A 19,115-nucleotide genomic window follows, 5' to 3' on the forward strand; every position below is an offset into this window, starting at 1 on the left:
GCAAGGGGCCGAGCAGGAACTTGAAGGCAGGCAGTCTTGCCCCAGAGCCCGTGCTTTTCTCAATACTCCTGTGACTTCCCTTTCTTCTCCTGCAGTCTTTTCAATCACTCACTTCACCTACTTCTCGCCAGGTGATATCTATCACAGTTTCCATTTTTCATGCTGTGATCCTTGTCTGTGTTAGTTATCTATGGCCACATAACAAATTGGCCTGAAACAACCACTTTTAGGCAGCACACATGTACTATTTAATACTTCACAGTTTCTGTGGGCTGGGGATCCTGGCACGGCTTAGCAGGCCTTCTGGCCCCATGTCTCTCACAAGGCTGCGGTCATCTCAGGGCTCAACTGGGGAGGACTAGCTTCAAAACTCACTGTGTGGTTGTTGGCAGGAAACAGTTCCTTATGGGTTGTTGGACTGAGGCCTCTGTTCTTCATGAGCTGTTGGCCCGAGGCCTCCCTTGGTTCCTTGCCACATGGGCCTCTTCACAGAGCTTCTCCTAACGTGATAGCCAGCTTCATCAGAGTGAGCAAGAGAGAATATGCCAGCAAGAGAGAATATGCCAGCTAGAGAGGTTGAGGGGAAGTTGCCAGTGAGTCAAAAGTCCCAGTCTGTATAACCTAGTCTGGAAAGTGACATTGCATCACGTGTGCAGCATTCTGCTCATTAGACTTGAGCATTAAGTGGTGAATACTAGTGGGGGATCACAGGGTAGTGAGGGTACCAAGAAGCAGGGATTGATCAGTGGGAGCCACATCAGGTGTCTCCCTGCCCTGGCTCCTGTCTTCATGCTTCCTCTTTACCATTGCTCTCTTGATCTTTGTTCAAACTCATACAGTTTTCCCAATAAACCATCTTAAACTGGTTGCCCCGATAAACCATCCATTTCTCTAAGCATAACCTTGCTATAAGACAGACCTGATCATGTTCACACTTGCTCAGAAAATTTTGGAGGCCCATCAACTGGCTCCATCTATCTCCTTAGACTGGTGTCCTTCAGATCTTTAAGTGCTTACAACTCCTGGCCCACTCTGCATTCTTGGCCTTGACTCCCACCATTGCCTGTGTCTATCCTTCCCTGCCCACCTTTCCTTTCCTGCCCACCTTTCCTTTCCTGCCCCACTCTTACAGCTCCTGAGGCTCAGGCACCATTCCCCCTGCCAGAAAGCTTTCCGCAAGTTTTTGCCCAGGACTTTGGTCTCCCACCCTGCCTGTTTCTTCTGTAGAAAAGCTGAGGAGGTGGCCATAAAGTTCTAGGCTTGGGTAGCCTGAGGGATACTCCTGGGGGAAACTGACCTCTTTTCTGAGGGCTCTGGGTGACCGTGGCCACGACAGTACCAGGAGGAGAGAGACCATGTCTTTTTCATCCAAGTCTCATGAAGCCTCATGAGCCATGCACTCCACACCAGGGGTCAGTCTTTCGATGGGTGCACTCGTGGGGGTGGCCAGGGTGAGCGGCCAGCCCTTGTCCACAGTTCAGGAGCACTTAGGTTTGATTTTGTTATAGGCATGTTGCCAACTGTTCTCGTGGACTTCCGTGGCTGGCTCGATGGAGCGCCAGCTGAATCAGCACTGGAACCCTTACCCTATCAGGCAGGATCCTCAGCCTGGAGCCGTGTCACCATCTAAGATTGTGAGCTTTTTTGGTTTCTTTTGTTTTCAGTGGGGAGTGTTTGTAGTCTGACTGTGTTGTCTCGGAGCCGGAGCAGCTGGCTCAGAGAGAGAATCTTTAATGTTCAGGGTCTTGAAAATCCACCCCCCACCCCACCCACAGCTGATTCCCTAGGTGGGGCTGGGGAAAGGCTTGGGAGAAGGAGCACGTGGCTGAGCTTCCCGAGGCTAGGAGGGACACCCATGACCTCTGCCAAGCCCAAGGGGCTACAACCACTGCCAGGGGCCGCCTTCTGGGCCCCTGCTTCCTGGGGCTGAGCGTGTTACCCAGTTCTTCCCTCCTGTTTCTCCTCATGGTCCTCAGAGGTAGAGGCTGTTAGCATTTCCTTTAAAAGTGAGAAAAATGAGGCACAGAGAAGTTCCCAGAGTTGCCCGCAGTCACACAGCCAGTCAGGGTGAGAGCAGAGAGTGGGGCTGCAGAGGCCACTCTCGTAACCCTGGCGGGGCCTGGTCTCTCCTGCCTGACCCTCCTCACTTCTGCCTTGTCCACCAAGCGGGCATGATGATAGGTTGTTAGAGGAGTAAACGTATTCATTCAGTGCACCTCAAGTACTGCCAACAGATGCTTGCTGTCACTATGACCATCTCCTAGGCCTGAGTCTCCAGATCTGGTTCTCTTTGTGAGGCTATGTTCCTTCTCGTGGCCTTTCCACATTGAATTAGAGTCCTAAGAATTCAGTGCTGGTCCTGTGAGCAGGAGAAGCTGGGAGAAAGGAAGAGGTGAGTGTTTAGCATGGTCACCTGCAGGACGGACAAGAAGTCCATGCTTCTTGCTCACACCATGGTGGACTTGGCCATGCTTTACTACCACCCAAGCCAACCCTCAGAAAACACTCCTGTCCTCCTCTTTGGCGTTGACTAGCTCATCACACCTCTGTGGGTGGTAGCAGGAAGACTGGGCATTCATTTTTATCCAGACCATAGTTGCCTTAAAGAGTAGTTTCTAAATGGAATGTGAGAAAGCAACTCTCGAGTCAGCAGGAATGCCAAATCCAGTTGTTGATAGGAGAGCGTTCTTATTTGCAGACTAGTCTCACTCAATTTGGGGGATTCCACTTTACCAGCTAAGTTAGTGATCCAATTTCAATGGACTGCTTGCTTGCACTGGGGGTAAAAGGTAAATGCCATCTAGTGTCAGGGCAGTGGATAAGCATGGCAGAGGCACTGGAGACAGTCGGACTGGGTTTCCAGTCCAGACACCATCACTGTGTGGACAGTGTGCCAGGAGCAATGTCACTTAAGCCCTCTGAGCCTCAGCTGTACCTGGCCAAAGGGCTGGGCTTCATTTTGATGACCTTGGAAGATAGGAGATGCTGAACCAAGCATGCTCAAGGTGCAGCCTGGCCCACACTCTGCAGCTCGGCAGGGCCAGCCCAGGCTCCCAGACTTGGGTCTCGGAGCCCTGGAATCAGATGCATTTCTAAAATCAGAAATTTAGGGACTTAAGAAAGGCAATATGCTGCATATGCCAAATATCATACAACCCTCTGGTGGAATCTGGGGCAGCATTTTATTATTTTTGCAAAGAAATAAGAATATTTAACCAAGCCCGGGTCAAGTTTTGCTCCCAAATAAATTTTGGCACCAAATTTACAAAAACAGAATAAGCTTTCAGAGCTTTTAGCCTTAAAATTACAGATAAGGGATGTGGACCTACGATTTCTAAGGGAAGGGACTTTGGGGTCAAGACACATAGCCCTGGTTTGTTGAATTTCAATGGCCCTAAATCTCCTCACTGCATTCCCCACCCTACTCCCAAGGCTGGGTGATTTCTCTGTTTTTAACCGAAGTGAAGCAAAATGAAATTTGTTTCCATAATTGTATGCCCCTTCTCACTGAAAACTATTGAAAATGCCTTAAGGCACTGTGAAAATTGGGGTTAGGACTTCAGTTTTAGCATCAAGCCACTGGAGGATGGCACTAACATTTACTCAAAGACAAAACAGTTCTGTCCAGGAGATGGGAGTTGTGCTCTGGAAGACTCAGAGTGGCAAGAGGCAGCAGGAGCACCCTGGGTGCACATGGGCTTGCAGAGCTGGATGGGTAGCATCTCAGGGAGGAGGGATGTAGATCATGGCCAGTTGGAATAAGAACAAAATGCCTGAAATCTGATCTTGAGGCAGGCTGAGGCAACCGAGGGGAAGGGGGCAGCTGCAGAGAAATAGACCACAGAGGCCCGTGATATGGTTTGTACAGATTTTGAGAGGGGACCCAAGCCTGCCTTGGCGAAGGCTAGACAAGCCCTTGCCTGGGTCTGTTATGCTTTCTGCCTTTAACTCCAAGCTGCACATTTCTGGTGCTCAGGCAGTGGTGAGCCCCCCCAGAAGTGGTAGAGGCCATGGGCTCATGAGAAGAACTGCCATCCGCCCTCCTAGAGGGGCTAGGCCTGGGTGGGGGCTCGCACCTCGGTGTGAAATGGGACCTAGAGGAAGCTCTCTTGCTACCCTCACTTGTGGGTCCCTCTTGTCCTTGGAATGAGACAGCTCAGAGCCAGGAACATCATGTCCTTGACCCTTGGGTCTTGGCAGGAGGTGAACCAGGGGCTGGGCTTGAGGCCTGAATGACTGGGATCCAAGTCCTGGCTCTGCCACTTCTTTGTTTGGCCTGCTCTGTCCCTTTTCTGGGCCTCAGTCTCCCCATCTGTGAAATGGAGATGCTAGTATACCTATCAAATGGGGTTTCTGGGAGTGTTCAATGCAATGAGGTCAGCATGCTCGGCACGGGCCTGGCACACGATCATGCTCTGCCAACGTTAGCTCTGCTGTTGAAAGTTCTGGAAACTCAGAATACCTCTCTGGCTTCAGGGGTGGGTACTGGCTTGCAGAGGAAGGGTGGGGAGTGCCCTCCCAGTGTGGGTGTCAGAGAGGACATTTACCAGGTGGCTGAGGAGCAGCCAGGGGGTGGACACAGACTGGTGACCCCACAAAGGAGCAGAGCAGCTTCCTGAACACCCTGGCCAGTGGGGAGGGGACAGTGCTGGCCCTTCTACCTCCAAGCAGAGATGGCAGGAATGCTGGGAGCCAGGCAGGGGTGACACCATCCCCACGTGGGTGCTGAGTAACAAAGGGACCACAGGATGACTTTAGGTGGGCAGAGGAGGAGTCAGAAGTGCCCGTTTCTGCCTGCACTAGCTGGGCCCCAACCCTGCCGTCTGTCACAGCCCAGGGGCCACCTGCAGCATCTAGACGCTGAGGGCCCACAGCTGATAGGCTGACAGAATGGATGGGAAGGTGAGTAAGGGCCAGCATTGCACTGAAAACGACAATCTTTCCCTTCACCCTGTGACTGCCCACTGAAAACCAAAATTATAAAACCAGGTTAGTTAGACCGAGAGAATTCCCTACTCTTGTCAAAGTGACAGCAACTCTATATTCCACTGGAGGCAGGCGGTCAGAGAGATGGCAGCGAGTGAGTCTGCTCCTAGCCTGTATGTCTTTCATGACCCTCTAAAAGCACGTGACCACTACCTTGCCAAAATACCTGGCCCCCTTGGAATCAGATGTACCAAACATTGTCGAGGAAGGGCCTATGACCTTGAGCTTGAAGTCTTTTTTTTTCACCTTTTTCCATTAATTCTGCCGTTTTGAGGCTAAGAGGCAGGGCAACACCCCCTGTGTTAGGAGAAAAGTTTCTCTGCATTTGTCTCTTACTAATTCTGGTGAAAAGCATCACAGATTTTGTTTCAAGGGTTAATCCTGCTGAAAAGCAAGAGGGAGGCCTCTGGAGGAAGCTTTGGGCTGCAGTGAGCAAGGAGCTGGGCATGCAAGTCAGATTTCAAAGAGCCCCTGGGTCGGAGCCGGGCCTCACCTTGCACGCACCTTCTCTACCAGAGATAAGAACGTGTGACTGAATAAGCATCTTTATTTTGTATTTAAGCACGATTGTATGTACAAGCTTAGTGTTTCCTTCCTTTTTAAAAATTGGACAGCAAAGAACTGTTTAGTTTGGGTAAATGCTTTTTAGCTGCTTTTGGAGGAAATAAAATTAGACACAGTGTAATATAGATTTTGATAATTTAGGGACTGACATCTCCATGTTGAACAAATTTTGTTTTAACCACTCTAGATTGCCAGGAAATGAAAGTCCATTTTGGAAAACACTCAGAATTTGGTACTACTGTTATCACAAATTGCATTGTTTTTTCAGTTTCTTTTTTGATTTCTAAGTACCATTAATGGTCTTCCACCTCAAAGCACATCTCACAGGTCCTTTTATTTTAAAATTAATTGATTTATTTTAATTGGAGGCTAATTACTTTACCAATATCGTAGTGGTTTTTGCCATATTTTTGACATGAATCAGCCATGGGTGTACATGTGTTCTCCATCCTGAACCCCCGTCCCACCTCTCACACCACCCCATCCCTCAGGGTTATCACAGGACACTGACTTTGAGTGCCCTGTTTCATGCATTGAACTTGGACTGGTGATCTATTTCACATATGGTAATACACATGTTTCAATGCTAGTCTCTCAAATCATCCTGCCCTCGCCTTCTCCCACAGAGTCCAAAAGTCTGTTCTTTATATCTGTGTCTCTTTTGCTGTCTCACATATAGGGTCATCGTTACCATCTTTCTAAATTCCATGTATATGCATTAATATACTGTATTGGTGTTTTAGTTTTTGACTTACTTCACTCTGAATAATAGGCTCCAGTTTCATCCACTTCATTAGAACTGATTCAAATGTGTTCTTTTTAATAGCTGAGTAATATTCCATTGTGTATGTGTACCACTGCTTTCTTATCCATTCATCTGCTGATGGACATCTAGGTTGCTTCCACGTCCTGGCTATTGTAAACAGTGCTGCGATGAACATTGGGGTCCATGTGTCTCTTTCAATTCTGGTTTCCTCAGCATGTATGCCCAGCAGTGGGATTGCTGAGTCATATGGCAGTTCTATTTCCAGTTTTTTAAGGAATCTCCACACTGTTCTCTATAGTGGCTGTACTAGTTTGCATTCCTACCAACAGTGTAAGAGGGTTCCCTTTTCTCCACACCCTCTCCAGCATTTATTTATAGACTTTTTGATGGCAGCCATTCTGACCAGAGTGAGATGGTACCTCATTGTGGTTTTGATTTGCATTTCTCTGATAATAAGTGATGTTGAGCATCTTTTCATGTGTTTGTTAGCCATCTGTATGTCGTCTTTGGAGAAATGTCTGTTTAGTTCTTTGGCCCATTTTTTGATTGGGTCATATATTTTTCTGGAATTGAGCTGCAGGAGTTGCTTGTATATTTTTGAGATTAATTCTTTGTCAGTTGCTTCATTTGCTATTATCTTCTCCCATTCTGAAGGCTCTTTTCACCTTGCTTATAGTTTCTTTTGTTGTGCAAAAGCTTTTCAGTTTAATTAGGTCCCATTTGTTTATTTTTGCTTTTATTTCCATTACTCTGGGAGGTGGGTCATAGAGGATCCTGCTGTGATTTATGTTAGAGAGTGTTTTACCTATGTTTTCCTCTAGGAGTTTTATAGTTTCTGGCCTTACATTTAGATCTTTAATCCATTTTGAGTTTATATTTGTGTATGGTGTTAGAAAGTGTTCTAGTTTCCTTCTTTTACAAGTGGTTGACCAGTTTTCCCAGCACCACTTGTTAAAGAGATTGCCTTTTCTCCATTGTATATTCTTGCCTCCTTTGTCAAAGATAAGGCATCCATAGGTGTGTGGATTTATCTCTGGGCTTTCTATTTTGTTCCATTGATCTATATTTCTGTCTTTGTGCCAGTACCATACTCTCTTGATGACTGTGGCTTTGTAGGAGAGCCTGAAGTCAGGCAAGTTGATTCCTCCAGTCCCATTCTTCTTTCTCAAGATTGCTTTGGCTATTCGAGGTTTTTTGTATTTCCATACAAATTGTGAAGTTATTTCTTCTATTTCTCTGAAAAATACCATTGGTAACTTGATAGGGATTGCATTGAATCTATAGATTGCTTTGGATAGTATACTCATTTTCACTATATTGATTCGTCCAATCCATGAACAGGGTATATTTCTCTATCTATTTGTGTAATCTTTGATTTCTTTCATCAGTGTTTTATAGTTTTCTGTATATATATGTCTTTTGTTTCTTCAGGTAGATTTATTCCTAAGTATTTTATTCTCTTCATTGCAATGGTGAATGGAATTGTTTCCTTAATTTCTCTTTCTGTTTTCTCTGTGTTAGTGTATAGGAATGCAAGGGATTTGTGTGTTAATTTTATATGCTGCAACTTTACTGTATTCATTGGATTAGCTCTAGTAATTTTCTGGTGGTGTCTTTAGGGTTTGTTGTGTAGAGGATCATGTCATCTGCAAACAGTGAGAGTTTTACTTCTTGTTTTCCAATCTGGATTCCTTCTATTTCTTTTTCTTCTCTGATTGCTGTGGCAAAAACTTCCAAAACTATGTTGAATATTAGTGGTGAGAGTGGTCACCCTTGTCTTATTCCTGACTTTAGGGGAAATGCTTTCAATTTTTCACCATCTAGGATAATGTTTGCTGTGGGTTTATCATATATGGCTTTTATTGTGTTGAGGTATGTTCCTTCTATGCCTGCTTTCTGGAGGGTTATCATAAATGGATGTTGAATTTTGTCAAAGCTTTCTCTGCATCTATTGAGATAATCATATGGTTTTTATCTTTCAATTTGTTAATGTGATGTCTATCACATTGATTGACTTGTGAATATTGAAAAATCCTTGCATCCCTGGGATAAAGTCCACTTGGTCATGATATATGATCTTTTTAATATGTTGTTGGATTCTGTTTGCTAGAATATTGTTGAGGATTTTTGCATCTATGTTCATCAGTGATATTGGCCTGTAGTTTTCTTTTTTTTGTGGCATCTTTGTCTGGTTTTGGTATTAGGGTCATGGTGGCCTCATGGAATGAATTTGGCAGTTTATCTTCCCCTGCAATTTTCTGGAAGAGTTTGAGTAAGATAGGTATTAACTCTTCTCTAAATTTTTGGTAGAATTCACCTGTGAAGCCATCTGGTCCTGGGCTTTTTGCTTGCTGAAAGATTTCTGATTACAGTTTCGATTTCTGTGCTTGTGATGGGTCTGTTAAGATTTTTTATTTCTTCCTGATTCAGTTTTGGAAAGTTATACTTTTCTAAGAATTTGTCCATTTCTTACAAGTTGTCCATTTTATTGGCATATAGTTGCTGATAGTAGTCTTTTATGATCCTTTGTATTTTTGTGTTGTCTGTTGTGATTTCTCCCCATTTTCATTTCTAATTTTGTTGATTTGATTCTTCTCCCTTTTTATCTTGATGAGTCTGGCTACTGGTTTGTCTATTTTATTTATCTTCCCAAAGTACCAGCTTTTAGTTTTGTTGATTTTTGCTATAGTCTCTTTTGTTTCTTTTTCATTTATTTCTGCCCTAATTTTTATGATTTCTTTTCCTTCTGCTAATCCTGGGGTTCTTCATTTCTTCTTTTTCTAGTTGCTTTAGGTATAAAATTTAGTTATTTATTTGATTTTTCTCTTGTTTCTTGAGGTAAGCTTGTATTGCTATGAACCTTCCCCTTAGCACTGCTTTTACTGAATCCCATAGGTTTAGGTTGTTGTGTTTTCATTAGTTTCTATGCATATTTTGATTTCCTTTTTTATTTCTTCTGTGATTTGTTGGTTATTCAGCAGCATGTTGTTTAGCCTCCATATGTTTGTATTTTTAGTAGTTTTTTTCCCTGTAGTTGACATCTAATCTTAACCGCATTTTGATCAGAAAAGATGCTTGGAATGATTTCAATTTTTTTGAATTTACCAAGGCTAGATTATATGGCCCAGGATGTGATCCGTCCTGGAGAAGGTTCCATGTGCACTTGAGAAAAAGGTGAAATTCTTTGTTTTGGAGCGAAATGCCCTATAGATATCAATTAGGTATAACTGGTCCATTGTATCATTTAAAGTTTGTGTTTCCTTGCTAATTTTCTGTTTAGTTGATCTATCCATAGATGTGAGTGGGGTATTAAAGTCTCCCACTATTATTGTGTTACTGGTAATTTCCCCTTTCATACTTGTTAGCATTTGCCTTACATACTGCAGTGCTCCTATGTTGGGTGCATATATATTAAAACTGTTATATCTTCTTGGATTGATCATTATGTAGTGTCCTTCTTTGTCTCTTTTCATGGCCTTTATTTCAAAGTCTATTTTAGGTGATATGAGTATTGCTACTCCTGCTTTCTTTTGGTCCCCATTTGCATGAAATATCTTTTAAGTCTGTATGTGTCCCTTGGTTTGAGGTGGGTCTCTTGTAGACAGCATATATAGGAGTCTTGTTTTTTTATCCATTCAGCCAGTCTTTGTCTTTTGGTTAGGGTATTCAACCCATTTACGTTTAAGGTAATTATTGATAAGTATGATCCCATTGCCAAAAGCAGAAATTTTAAATGTGTTGCCTATCAAGTGCTAACCTTTTAAACATCAAGCTTCTTTTCTCTGGGAACCTGGAGAATGAGTGAGACGTCACGTTGCAATGAGGCATCATTACATTTTGCCCCTGGAGTAATCATTACTCAGTGAGGTCAACACCAGAATTTACAGGAATGCAAACTGCACCCCCCTTCCAGTTCTGATGCCTCTTTAATGGTGCTCATTAGCCTTAATTTTTAATTGCTTAACAGTTGACTCGCGAAAGCTAGAAAGGCAACAATATTCAGAAACCTCCTGTGATGTTGCTGTTTGGCTTTTTGTTTGTTCATTTTCTCTTAACATACCTGAAAAGAAGTGAACTCAACTGAAGTCAGAGTCCCCCAAATGAGGTGTTTTAAAAGTGAAGTATATAATTTTTTAATACTAAGTTTCATTGAAATACCTGTGTATTTGTCACTGTAGAGCAAGGAAAGGAATCTGATTTCAGTTTTAAAAGAGTCATAAAGAGGACAGAAAGAAATCATTGGGTTGTCTTCCTTTAAACTGTAACTCCTTATGAATTCTATTAATACAAACCCAAAATATAGACCACCTCACAGAAAGGCCGTCCACTTCCACACCTAAAACGGATTTGAAAGTGCAGTGGTCAGCTACTGTTATGACCAAAAATGAAAAGTTTGCAAAATAGAAAAACTATCTAGGGCAGATGGCGAGTCACAGTGGATTGGCCCCCCTCAGCTGTTGCTGAGGGCAGGATGGCACCAGAGGAGCATTGTGGGTCAGAGGTGTGACCCAGCGGGTGAGCAAAGGATGTGCCTAAGGGGCTCTGCTGCATCACTGTCCCTCCTTCCTGTGCCCTCCCCAGCTTCCCTCTCTCAAATCCACTAATGGCCCCATAGCCATTAATAGCTGTTTCCATCGCCCCAGCTTTATGGAAGCCTCTCCTGAGTCTGTTTGTACTTTGAGCCTCTTCTGTCCTTTGAGAGTTGTCAAATCCCACAGCCTGGGCCCACGGGGCAAAGAGATGTTGTGTGTATGCTCCAGCCTGGCAGCTTTGAGTGTGAAGAGGGCACCAGATGGCAGAACACTGCCTGTAGTGAACCCAGCCTGCCCCTGCCCCACTCCACCCCCAGAGAAAGAGTTTCTGCTGTTCCAAAGGAGTCAGTCAGAAAAGTTTAGGTTTTGATTTGATCTTAAGAATTATGCCCACAATGACAAGCACTGCTTTGTTGTTGGATGTGGGCTTCTCTCGTTAGCCCCTCCCTTCCAAAGCAGTGAGGTTATTGAAAGCTAAAAACAATATAAAGGTCCAAAGAGATCACATCTCCACCCCAGGCCCACACGCATGGCAGTCCTGGGCACCCATGCAGTGCCCTGAGCAGTCTTCCTTGGCTCCTGACTCCCAATGGAATAATAGCTTCTAAGACTGAGGGTGGCATATCTCCATTTCTTCCATCCTTTGGTCCTCTCCCAATGTTAACTGAGTTTTGTGTTAGATTAGAAATTGGACCATGGCTCACACACAGCTGATAGACCTTGACTCAGTGATGGAATGCTAGATGCACAGGAAAAAAGGAAGTGGGCTGTCCAAGAGATGCTCACAAAGGCCTGAGAGATGCATAACCGTACATCAGAAATTACTCCAATGCTTGCTTTGCTTTGGAGCTTTGGAGTTGAAGCTAAACATGCAGGTTCTGTCTGACCTTTTCCTCCTGTTGCATGCTACCATATTTGACCAGTTTTGAGCAGAGTTGTGGAGACCCAGATTTCTCTACAGGTTCATATCTGGGTAGCATATGAAGATTATTTGCCAAGCCAGCCAATTCAGAAGGCCAGTAGATGAATGGCAAATACTCCTTATTTGCCATTTTGAGTAATGCTCATTTATTTCCATGTGACAAGGCTTTGGAAAGTATGGGAGGTCCCCAACCTTCCTTGAGTGGGAATAAGTAGGGGCAACTCCATGACATTTCCCTCTACCAGGCAACACTTTCAAAGCTGAGTGCTCAAAAATGCTAACAGGCAAAGCTCTCAAATAGCGCTTTCTGGTTTCATGTTGTCAAAAACAAAATCTTGACACCCATTAGGGTGGCTATTATATCCTTTGTGGAAATGATCTTAGCGGGCTTTCGTTTTGATTTCTTTTTGTCATTTGACAGCTATATTGTTAGCTTCTTTTATTTTCTTGATTCACTTTTTATTTATAAGTGTCTTCCTTAGTAGAATAATTACATCACAGAAATTCCTTCCTGTCACCCTCCAGAAAGATTTCCTGATCCCCACTCTTGCTGTATTTAGCTGTTAGAGTTTGGGATTGGTACAGATCAGAGAAGCAGAACCAGGTGGAAAAGGGCAGCCTCTGGCAATGGCCTTGACCCTGTCGATTCCCTCAGAACTCATAGAGATCCAGCATCTTACAGATTTGCTCTGCCTGGCTCTTTCTTCTGCCACCAATGGTCAGTATCACTCTTTCGAGCTCTGTAATTACCCCACCAATCATATTGGACCAGGGACTGAGAAAGAGAATGAACCCTCCTCCTAGAGCCATCAGCATCCAAGTCAACAACACCTCTTACAGGCTTTTAATTTTTTGTGTATGGCTATTACCTCTGAAATCAAAGTTCGACTTTCTGGTATGTTCTTGGACTTTTTAAGGGATTTAAAAATTCAGTAGTTCAGTGCCAATAATTGCTTTTAGGATGTAGCACTGCTTATTTACTATAGATGAATTCCAGTTTAGATTGTCAATTATTTTCATCACAGAAACCCACAATGTACAGTACATATTCAAGTTTGCATCAGAATTGATTTTGATCCAGGAATTCTTAATGTTAAGATAGATTATTGCTACTAAAATGTAGGTCACATGCAACTAATGCAAAATAAAGTATTTAAAAGCTTGAGTACCACACTTGAGATGTGAGTGAAGCACCCAAGTTTGCAATTTTGGGATCTGCATTCAGTGTGTTTGCTGGATCATGTTGTACAGACAGCTGAGGGATGCTGGAATTTTCTTTAGATGAACTGGTCTGTGGATAAAGAAAGATGACACAAGGCTGAGTCGGGTTCCACAGGCTTCATTGTTAGAGATGAGCTGTCCCCCAGGGCATAATGCAGACCTCGTGAAGGGCAGAGGGGCCAAGCTAGTGCTTAGGATATACTGAGTCGCAAGTCGCAGGAAATGATAAAGGGACCTGACTGAGTCCTATAAGTGCAAGTCCAGCACTTGGGCAGACTTCAGTAGTGTCCCCAGAGATGCTGTTTCCTGCCTGCTGCCTCTCTGGCCTTCTGGAGCATTGGCTTCGTCCTGAGGCCAGCTCCCCCTTGTGGGCACACAGGTAGCCCTCAGCAAGTCCAGGAGCTACAAGCTCCCTCCTGCCCTCTTCCCGGGGAGCATAAGAGAGAGTTGCTTCTAGAAGCCTTGTCAGAAGAGCACAGAAGCATCTTTCCCAGAAAGTCCCTGGTACGTCAGGCACAGTGGCCTGTATTGGTCCCATATCCTCTATGCTGCTTCTTCGTGTAAGTGGCTCTCAATGGCTCTCCAACCCTGGATGGAGCCATATTCCCAAAGCCCTCGTTCAGTATAGGGCAAGTGAGGCTGCCTGAAGGGATACTGCAGAGAATAGGAGGACTAGGTGCTGGCCAAGTCACTGTATTTATACCCCACCTCCTTCCCTTACATGTGCCTCCTGAAATACTCCATCCTCCTGAAAACCTATGTTCTTCCTCCCCAAAGGGATTCAGTTTGGTCAGAGTGTAGCTTCTCGTGTTCCTGGGAACCCTGGCCATAACACTCACTTTGGCAAAGAAAGAGCAGAGGTATAGGAAAGGGAAAAAAAAAAAAAAAACAGTTCCCGTGTGGAAAGGGGGAGTTGGAAAGCAGCACATGGGAGTCACTGGCCCAGCATCCACATCACATCACACTGGATAGAGTTAGCAAGGCTGGACCTCGGCTCAAGGGATTCTTGTTTCTCTGGCCCTCAGTCTCCTCTTCTGTATACTGAGAGGGTTGGATTGAAGCAGTAGTTCTATCTTGAGTGTCCTGGAGGGTTTGTGATAGTACAAAGTCCTGGGCTCTGATTCGTTAGGTCTGAGTGGGACCCAGAAGTATACATTTCTATCAGGTTGCCAGAGGCTGCTATTGCTGCTGCTGGCCCAAGGACCCCCCCCCACTTTGAGAACCTTTGGTGTAGATGAGTCCCACAGGCCCTTCTCATTCTGACATGAAACAAACACACTGATAGAGAGGCCTCAGCATCCCTGGCAACTGCAGCCAAAGCTTTCACACTCCTCCTGCCTGCACTCTAGGAAACCTGGTACCTGGGAACTAGCTATCTCCTTCCCAGGCACCCTGGGCCTCCTTTCTCTTGACAGCAGCCCACCTCCCCTTTTTCCCATGCCCAGAGTTTGGAGATAAGCATTTGGAGGAAGGTGGTGGAAACCCCTGCAGCACACAGCGTGCCCCACCCAGCAGGGCCTAGAGAGCCAGTCTGAGTGAAGCCCCACATTTTCCCTCTGCTGTGGTGTGTAAATCTAGTGAGACCTTGGGATGCCTGGCCCCAAGGAATACCTTAGTCTTTTGACTCCTAGCTCAGACTCTGGGCTCATGAACTCTGTATCGTGAAGCAAGCAGGTGGCTCCAAATCAGGGAATGAAATGAGAACTTCATATATTCTTTATCCCCAATGTTTTAATTCTCTATTATTGAATATAAATTTACAATGAAATTAAACCAAACCCACAATTTCTTTATTTAGAGAAGGCAGATTATTTATTACAGATGAAGTGTACAAACTTGACTAGAAATACACCCTGCAGATGTTGACTTTGAAGACTGTGCTTATATTTGATGTCACTGATGAATCCATTCTCCTCCTATGAGCACACATGAAAAGGATATCTGGGGACTTCCCTGGTGGTCCAGTGGTTAAGAATTCACCTTGAGATACAGGAGATGCAGATTCCATCCCTGGTCAGGAAACTAGGATCCGACATGTCTTGGTGCAACTAAGCCCTCGTGTCATAACTGGAGAGCCCACACACAGCAATGAAGACCCAGGGCAGCTCCCCAAAAAGGGTATCTGTCTGTCCAGGCATAGTAGTAGATTATGCTTGTGGTTACCTTTTTGATTCCCAGAGGTAGCTGCAAAGAGACAGAATAGGTCAGAAGAAAACAGAAGGTGAGGCCTTCAGTTAAAGGAAAGCAGAGAAGGATGCCCCCTCCCCAGGCCAGTAGGAAAGGAAGAAAACCCGATAGTTTGCTGTGCAATAGGGACAGCAGGAAGGCTGACTTGTCATTTGAATACCTACTTGTGTATCTATATGGTCAAAATCTTGGGGGAAAGAAGGCAGAGACCAAATCATGAACCCTGGAATGGTTGGCATTCCTGGCAAGAATTCACCAGGCTACCCCCAAAGTGTGCTGAACTGGGTCCTCACAGTATTGACCCTGTCCTCTTCAATGGTGACTAGAACATCTCTGGAAAGATCTGGGGTTGGCAGCAGAAAAAAAAGACCTAAATTCCAAAGCAACTTTTTTAACCTCTAAATGTTGATACCTTTACACGAACTTGAGTTGTTTCCTTGACATAACACCATATTTTTTACTTACATGAGTCCTGGGGGTTTTTTGTTGCTTGATTTAAAATCTATATGATACATACAAATCTTTGATGGGAGCTTTGCCTTTTTTCAATATGTTTTAAGATCTTTTGATTACAAGAATAATATATTCTCTTTGTAGTAAACTTGGAAAATGCAGAAAAGTGCAGCAACAACACAAACCCCATGAGATAGCAAAATATATAAAGGGACTTCCCTGTAGCTCAGATGGTAAAGAATCTGCCTGTAATGCAGGACACCCAGGTTCGATCCCTGAGTCAGGAAGATCCCCTGGAGAACGAAATGACAGCCTACTCCAGTATTCTTGCCTGGAGAATCCCATGGACAGAGGAGCCTGGTGGGCTACAGTCTATGGGGTCGCAAAGAGTCGGACACAACTAAGTGACTAACACATACACCATAAATATAAAAGATATAAATAAGCCAGGGATAACCATTGCTAGCATGCTAAAATACAGTAGCTCATTATTTTTTTTCTATGCCAAAATATATATATTTCACCTGACTGGCATCAAGCTGCATATGTAACTTTTTCCTTTTATTGTGAAACATGGCATAGATACAGAAAAGTATGCAAGGCCTAGATGAACAGTTGAAAGAAAAAGTGTGGTCAAAGCTAGGTTTTACCAGTACTTATGTACATACATGAGAGTTGGACCACAAAGAAGTCTGAGCGCCAAAGAATTGATGCTTTCAAACTGTGGCACTGGAGAAGACTCTTGAGAGTCTCTTGGATGGTAAGGACATCAAACCAGTCATTCCTAAAGGAAATCAACCCTGAGTATTCATTGGAAAGACTGATGCTGAAGCTGAAGCCCCAGTCCTTTGGCCACCTGATGCTAAGAGCCAACTCACTGGAAGAGGCTCTGATGCTGGGAAAGATTGAGGGCAGGAGGAGAAGGGAATGACAAAGGTTGAGATGGTTAGATAGCATCACCAACTCAATAGACAGGAATTTGAGCAAGCTCCGGGAGATAGTGAAGGACAGGGAAGCCTGGCATGCTGCAGTCCACGGGGTTACCATGAATCTGACACTAGTTAGTGACTGAAGAGCAACAACAAAGTGAAAACTTGTGTCACCACTGGTTAGGCCGAGGAATGGAACTTTGTCAACCCCCTAGTAGACCCCATCTGTGCCCCTTCACTATCGTGCTTCCAGTGTTCTCTTGCTTTTCTATTTGTTTCACTATGTATTACTTAATTCTTCAACAAGCAGTCAGGTTTTTTTGAAGAACCAAGTGGCAAGCACAGTCTAGGTGCACAGGCAGCAAAGGGTCCTAGTGTCACTATTCAACAGAGGCTTCCAGAAAAGCAGCTGCTCCCCTCTTAGGGAAGTCAGTGACTGAAGGCACAATGGATCTGAGTGTGGGTAGAGCCCACCGCCATCAGGACCCCTGATAGGCAGAAGAAATACAGCCTGAGGGGTTGGGGTGCTGTCTTGCTTTGCTTTGCTTGCCACAGCCTACCTCCAGGCACTGTAGTTTCCAGGTGGAGGTCAATACAATGCCTCTCTGGGGTGAAGTGACAGTCCTCAGCTAATCCAAGTAGCAGGATATGGAAGGCAGAGCAAGGAATTCAGCAACAAATCGTCAAGCCAGACCTCCACCAGTGTGGAGGAGAGGCAGATACCCAGGGATGTGGAGGCGGGGTGGTCATCCAGGCATCTACCCCACTATATGGGCCACACGTGTCCACTTCATCTGCCAGTGCTGGAGACCACCTGGGGCTGCTGTTCCGAGCCTGCTGAACATCCTGCTGTTTAGACCAAGCTGCTCTTTCACTTTCCCTCTGCCAGCCTTTGATTCAGCTTCCCTGGGGCTGTGGAGTTAGTTAACCCTGGTCTAGCTACTTTAGAGCTTGGGAAAGGCTGCTGCTGCTATGTCTCCTGAAGCATTCACCTTATTCTTGCAGGCTTGTATCTTTAAAAACCACACCAAACCAAATTCTCATGGCACTTTTAGTGGGGCTTCGTAAGGGAGTGAATTTAGATGCATGCATTAGATCTGCTGTCTCAATCCGGAAGGCTCCAGAGGATATCCTGCCGCTCCCTTCCTCAGTTGCCTGAATATGGTGGTTAGTTGGAGGGCTTCTTTGGAACCCCATGGCCTGGCAACACGCCTTACTATAGCCAATGGGGAGACACTGGGGGGCAGGGGGGATTCAGTGTGCATAAGCATAAGGGTTATGCTTTGGACATTGCATTCTTTACTATTTGTAAATAAGAGTTCTTATTTTGGAGCAGGTCAGACCCAGATTCAGCTTTCAGCTCTGACTTGGACTTTGAGCAAGTTACTTTGCTCTCTGAACCTTCTTTTCCTCAACTAGAAGATGAACATAATAATGGTACCCATCATCCAGGGTTGCCATGGGGATTAAGTGAGAGAAAAACTGTACAGGGTTTCACTCAGTGCCTGGTGCATTGCCTGTATTCATACGTGGTAGCTGTTAACCATCATCACCCTCATCATCATGAGACAATAGGAACCTTCCAGAAGCTGTCAGAGCCTGGCTTGCAGAGGCTCTGCCCTCTGGAGAGTTTTGGTACCCTTTGACCCAGTCCCTAATGTTTCTCATAGCAGTGCTCTTGACCTCACTTTGCTCCTAGGGTGACTCCCATTGGCCCACATAGCCTGACCAAACAAACACAGTCTTCCTCCTCCATTACCCTTTGTTACTACCGACAGGCACGGTTCTGGTCATCTCTTAGAACTGCCCCCATAGAAAACAGCGAGCCTAAGTGTCAGAGTGTATTGTAGACCTGCTCTGTGTCTGGCACTGTGGGAGACACAGAGGAGTACCCACTTTCTACCCCAGGGAGTTAAGAGGTCACAGGCTTATTTATTGAAATTAATGTTGTGTGTATTAGGGGAGGTGTAGAGATGCTTATGGAAAATCCCATGGATGGAGGAGCCTGGTAGGCTGTGGTCCATGGGGTCGCTAAGAGTCAGACACGACTGAGCGACTTCACTTTCACTTTTCACTTTCACACATTGGAGAAGGAAATGGCAACCCACTCCAGTGTTCTTCCCTGGAGAATCCCAGGGACGGGGGAGCCTGGTGGGCTGCCGTCTATGGGATCACAAAGAGTCGGACACGACTAAAGTGACTTAGCAGCAGCAGCAGCAGAGATGCTTATTCCTTCATTCCTTGATTGATTTAAACATTATTGACTTTACCTTTTCCTCTTCTTGAGTTATTTCTCTTTCTTAGGCAAAATAGTGGGCTTCCTGGGTAGCTCAAATGGTAAAGAAAGTGAAAGTCGCTCAGTCGCATCCAACTCTTTGCGACCCCATGGACTGAATTCCCCAGGCCAGAACACTGGAGTGGGTAGCCTTTCCCTTCTCCAGGGGATCTTCCCAACCCAGGGATTGAACTCAGGTCTCCTGCAGGCGGGTTCTTCACCAGCTGAGCCACAAGGGAAGCCCAAGAACACTGGAGTGGGTAGCCTATCCTTTCTCCAG

At 45.0% G+C, this 19,115-nt stretch overlaps 1 protein-coding gene across 3 annotated transcripts in view; it reads left to right on the plus strand.

The window, feature by feature from the left end:
- Positions 1-19,115, plus strand: part of MAMLD1 (mastermind like domain containing 1) — a 54,740-nt gene that overhangs the window by 19,835 nt on the left and 15,790 nt on the right. For 2 of the 3 annotated variants that reach the window (XM_061136409.1, XM_061136411.1), the window contains exon 3: positions 1,509-1,634. The exons of the other annotated variant lie outside the window; for it this stretch is intronic. In XM_061136409.1, the coding sequence (XP_060992392.1) occupies positions 1,509-1,634 (126 nt within the window). The remainder of the gene's footprint in view (positions 1-1,508; positions 1,635-19,115) is intronic. 3 annotated transcript variants of the gene reach the window in all.

Source organism: Dama dama, chromosome X, assembly GCF_033118175.1.
Source record: "Dama dama isolate Ldn47 chromosome X, ASM3311817v1, whole genome shotgun sequence".
NCBI lineage: Eukaryota > Metazoa > Chordata > Mammalia > Artiodactyla > Cervidae > Dama > Dama dama.